The sequence below is a fragment of the Lupinus angustifolius genome, chromosome LG18 (assembly GCF_001865875.1).
Source record: "Lupinus angustifolius cultivar Tanjil chromosome LG18, LupAngTanjil_v1.0, whole genome shotgun sequence".
In the NCBI taxonomy this organism is placed as follows: Eukaryota; Viridiplantae; Streptophyta; class Magnoliopsida; order Fabales; family Fabaceae; genus Lupinus; species Lupinus angustifolius.
In genome coordinates this window covers 1,853,315-1,856,630 of record NC_032026.1, presented here as the reverse complement: position 1 = coordinate 1,856,630, position 3,316 = coordinate 1,853,315, and the positions used below count along the sequence as shown (strand labels likewise).

Here is a 3,316-nt window from a genome sequence, read left to right as displayed (position 1 = left end):
TACATTTTAGTTACTTATTCTAGAAAAATCTAATGATTTAGATATATTAACTAATTTAAATTATTCGATTTTCCTAAATTTAATGACTAACACTCTTGGAGTAAGTAAATCCACTTTCAAAATCCAATTATTAAATATTTTTTCTGACCAACCATAACTTATAACAGATATTACAGGAGAGAAGATATAATGTGATGAAAGAGTAGATATTTTAGTGATTTCATTTTCACCCATTTAATACTCTTCCAACCTCACATCTCGTTTCCAACGCCATTTATTGTTTCCCTGAGAGCTCTCATACCAAAACCATACACTTGAAAAGACAAGAACACCCTCAACATTTATCATTCCAATGGCAACAACAACTACTACAACCACTACTTCCCTCAAACTTCAAAACCAACCCTCTAAACCCAAACATCGCAACCATCGCGAAACCACTATCTCCTCCTCCACCACAAAAAACCAAGAACCGGTACTTGAACCCGGTTCACTCCCCGGTTCACCATCAATCTACAAAACCCGGTTCTCCCCTAACACCTATTATTCCCCAATAATGGACTTCCCACACTCTTCCCCAACCGCAACCATAAACGGTTACTCCGGTTCGGGTTCCGGTTCACATGACCCGTTTCCTTCAAGCTTCACCAAATTCAATTCTGCATTAACCGCGGGTCTCTTGAACCCAATGTCTCCACCACCCCGGTCCAGCCCAACACTCTCTGAAATAATGGCTACTGAACCGGAAATCCATCACCGAACCCAGATCGAACCGAATAACGTAATTCCCGGTTCGGTTCAAAGACCCGATCGGAAAACCCTAATGATGCAGCGAATATCAGAAATGTTAGGGTCTCGTAGCCCCGGTAACCAGTTCAACGACGCCGTTTCGAGCGATATAAAGCTAACGTTGAGTTCCAAAGATGGATTCAGCGTTTGCATGAACGTGCACCGCCAGATTCTGGTGGCGCATAGTAGATTCTTCGCCGTGAAGCTTTGTGAGCGGTGGATGAAGCAGCAACCGTTGCCGTATGATGTGGAAATCGCGGAGTGTGATGATGTAGAGGTTTACATTGATACGTTGAGGTTGATGTATTGTAAGGATCTTAAGAAGAGGCTCATGAAGGAAGATGTTTCTAGAGTTTTGGGTATCTTGAAGGTAACAATGGTTTCTTAATTGTTTTTTGTTTTGTTTAGGGTTTCATCACATGTTTGCTTTGTATTATTTGATAGATTAGTGAATAACACTGTTTTAAATTGCGATTATGTTTCTTTTCTATTTGAAAATGCGGCGGATTCGGCTGAAATTGTGGTTGCTGAGTGCAATTTAAAACATGGATGAACACAGATAGAGTGTTAACACTATTGTAGGATTGGATAAATATTTTTATATAAAATGATGCAGCTAATTATGTACTACTAATCAGTTATTATAGCTAATTGGGATTATCTATGAACTAGTAATTATGGTCATTTATTAATTAATGATGTGATTTATTATTCTGATATTTCAGGTTTATGCAAAAAATTCTATATAGGATTGAAATTCTATAGTTCAGGTTATTCCTTCATGGCATGTGTAGGCAGTGTAGCAGTAAAAGCCATTTCTGATTTATTTTTTTGGGAAACTAAGTATTACTTTTTAACTTATTGAATATATACCATATCCTAGTAAAAAGTTACATTTCTTAGTTCCTTAACTAGTTTTCTCCTTATTGTTTTGTTCTTCGAACAGGTTTCGTCGGCTATTGGGTTTGATGCTGGGGTTTTGTCTTGTTTGGAGTACTTGGAAGCGGCACCATGGTCAGAGGACGAAGAAGAGAAAGTGGCCTCACTTCTATCTGAGCTTCGTCTTGAGGCCGTTGGAGCTGGTGAGGTTTTGAAGAGGGTTTCTACTGAAGTTACCAATGGAGATGAGGAAGGGAATGATAATGAGGAAGTTCTTCTAAAACTTATCCGTGTGGTCCTTGAAGGTAAAGATGAGAAGGCCAGGCGTGAGATGAAAGGGTTAGTTTTGAAGATGCTTCGTGAAAACTCATCCCAGAATGATGTGAGGAAGGAGTCATTATACTCAGCATGTGACGATTGTCTGCAATTACTTCGTTGTCACTTCTTGACAGCTGCGACTTCTGACCTTCAGAATGTGAAGCAAATTGCACGCCAAGCAGATAATTTGCACTGGATTTTGGATATTTTAGTTGATAGACAAATTGCTGAGGATTTCTTGAAAACATGGGCATCCCAATCAGATTTATCTGAAGTGCATTCTAAAGTGCCTTCAGTTCACAGGTTTGAGGTTAGCAGAGTTACGGCTAGGTTGTTTGTTGGGATCGGGAAAGGGCAACTGTTGGCTTCCAAAGATGTTAGGTGCTTACTTCTGAAAACATGGCTGGTTCCCTTTTATGATGACTTCGGTTGGATGAGGAGGGCATCCAACGGACTTGACAGGCACCTAATCGAGGAGGGTCTTAGTAACACGATACTCACTTTGCCACTCTCCTGCCAGCAAGAAATTTTGCTTGCTTGGTTTAACCGCTTCTTGAATTCTGGGGAAGATTGCCCAAATATTCAAAGAGGGTTTGAAGTTTGGTGGAGAAGGGCTTTCTGGAAGCGGAATGGAGAGTTAGAACAGACAAGACATTTACAAATTACAACTGCATCATTTGAGAACCTTTGAATACAGGTTGTTACATTTTGGAAGAATTGGCAACTATTTAATGGGTGTGTCTCCTTTTTAACATTCTCTTGTTCATCCCTATTTGATATTTAAAATCTTCTGTCAAAATCTGGTAGTTTACCTGCAGAGTTGTCTCAATGTTTTCATGGTTTTGCCAGGAAGAAGATGATTGTACTTATTTCCACTTCATATTTTGTTGGAAAATAACCAGAGAGATTGAGAGAATATTGGTTTTATAGTGACTGGGTACTTGGAATCATTTTTCCTTTCTAAATTCTTTGCTGCTGTTTGATTTACACCTAGGCTGGTCATTCTTTTCCTCTCTCATCAGTGGAATGGATGATTTCCTCAAAGAAGGAATTGATAAATTAAATATAAATTTCTAGTGTTCAAATTGAAACTAAGATATTTTGTCATGTAAAATGCATTTGGTTGATATCAAATGGTCATAGCATCTGTATAGCCCTCCAAATAGTCATTTCTATTTTCTAATGCTAGGTTCACTTGCCAGTTGTTTTGGAGGGTATGAAAGTGAAAGATAAGGCTTCAGAATCATCTCATATGTATATTTTATTGCTCTAAGGTCTTCCCTTTTCATTCATTCCCTTCCAAAATACATCTTAAAATAGACTTTTGGGT

The 3,316-nt window shown here is 38.5% G+C and overlaps 1 protein-coding gene across 3 annotated transcripts; it reads left to right on the top strand.

The window, feature by feature from the left end:
- Positions 249–2,951, top strand: LOC109333145 (BTB/POZ domain-containing protein At1g63850-like). 3 transcript variants are annotated; one of them, XR_002105982.1, is made up of 3 exons: positions 249–1,159; positions 1,736–2,805; positions 2,840–2,951. XR_002105982.1 is itself a non-coding variant. In XM_019568456.1 (2 exons), exons 1-2 carry the CDS (start codon positions 353–355, stop codon positions 2,675–2,677), a joined length of 1,749 nt encoding a protein of 582 aa, XP_019424001.1. In that variant the 5' UTR covers positions 249–352; the 3' UTR covers positions 2,678–2,915. The 3 variants fall into 3 exon arrangements, 1 of the variants encoding a protein (XP_019424001.1); XR_002105983.1 differs by having other exon boundaries at positions 2,843–2,933; XM_019568456.1 differs by having other exon boundaries at positions 1,736–2,915.

Bases quoted from the DNA above. Each gene is read 5' to 3' on its own strand.
- LOC109333145 (XM_019568456.1), top strand. From the start codon at position 353: ATGGCAACAACAACTACTACAACCACTACTTCCCTCAAACTTCAAAAC. The intron at 1,160-1,735 runs GTAACAATGGTT...TTCTTCGAACAG, and splicing joins GAGTTTTGGGTATCTTGAAG to GTTTCGTCGGCTATTGGGTT.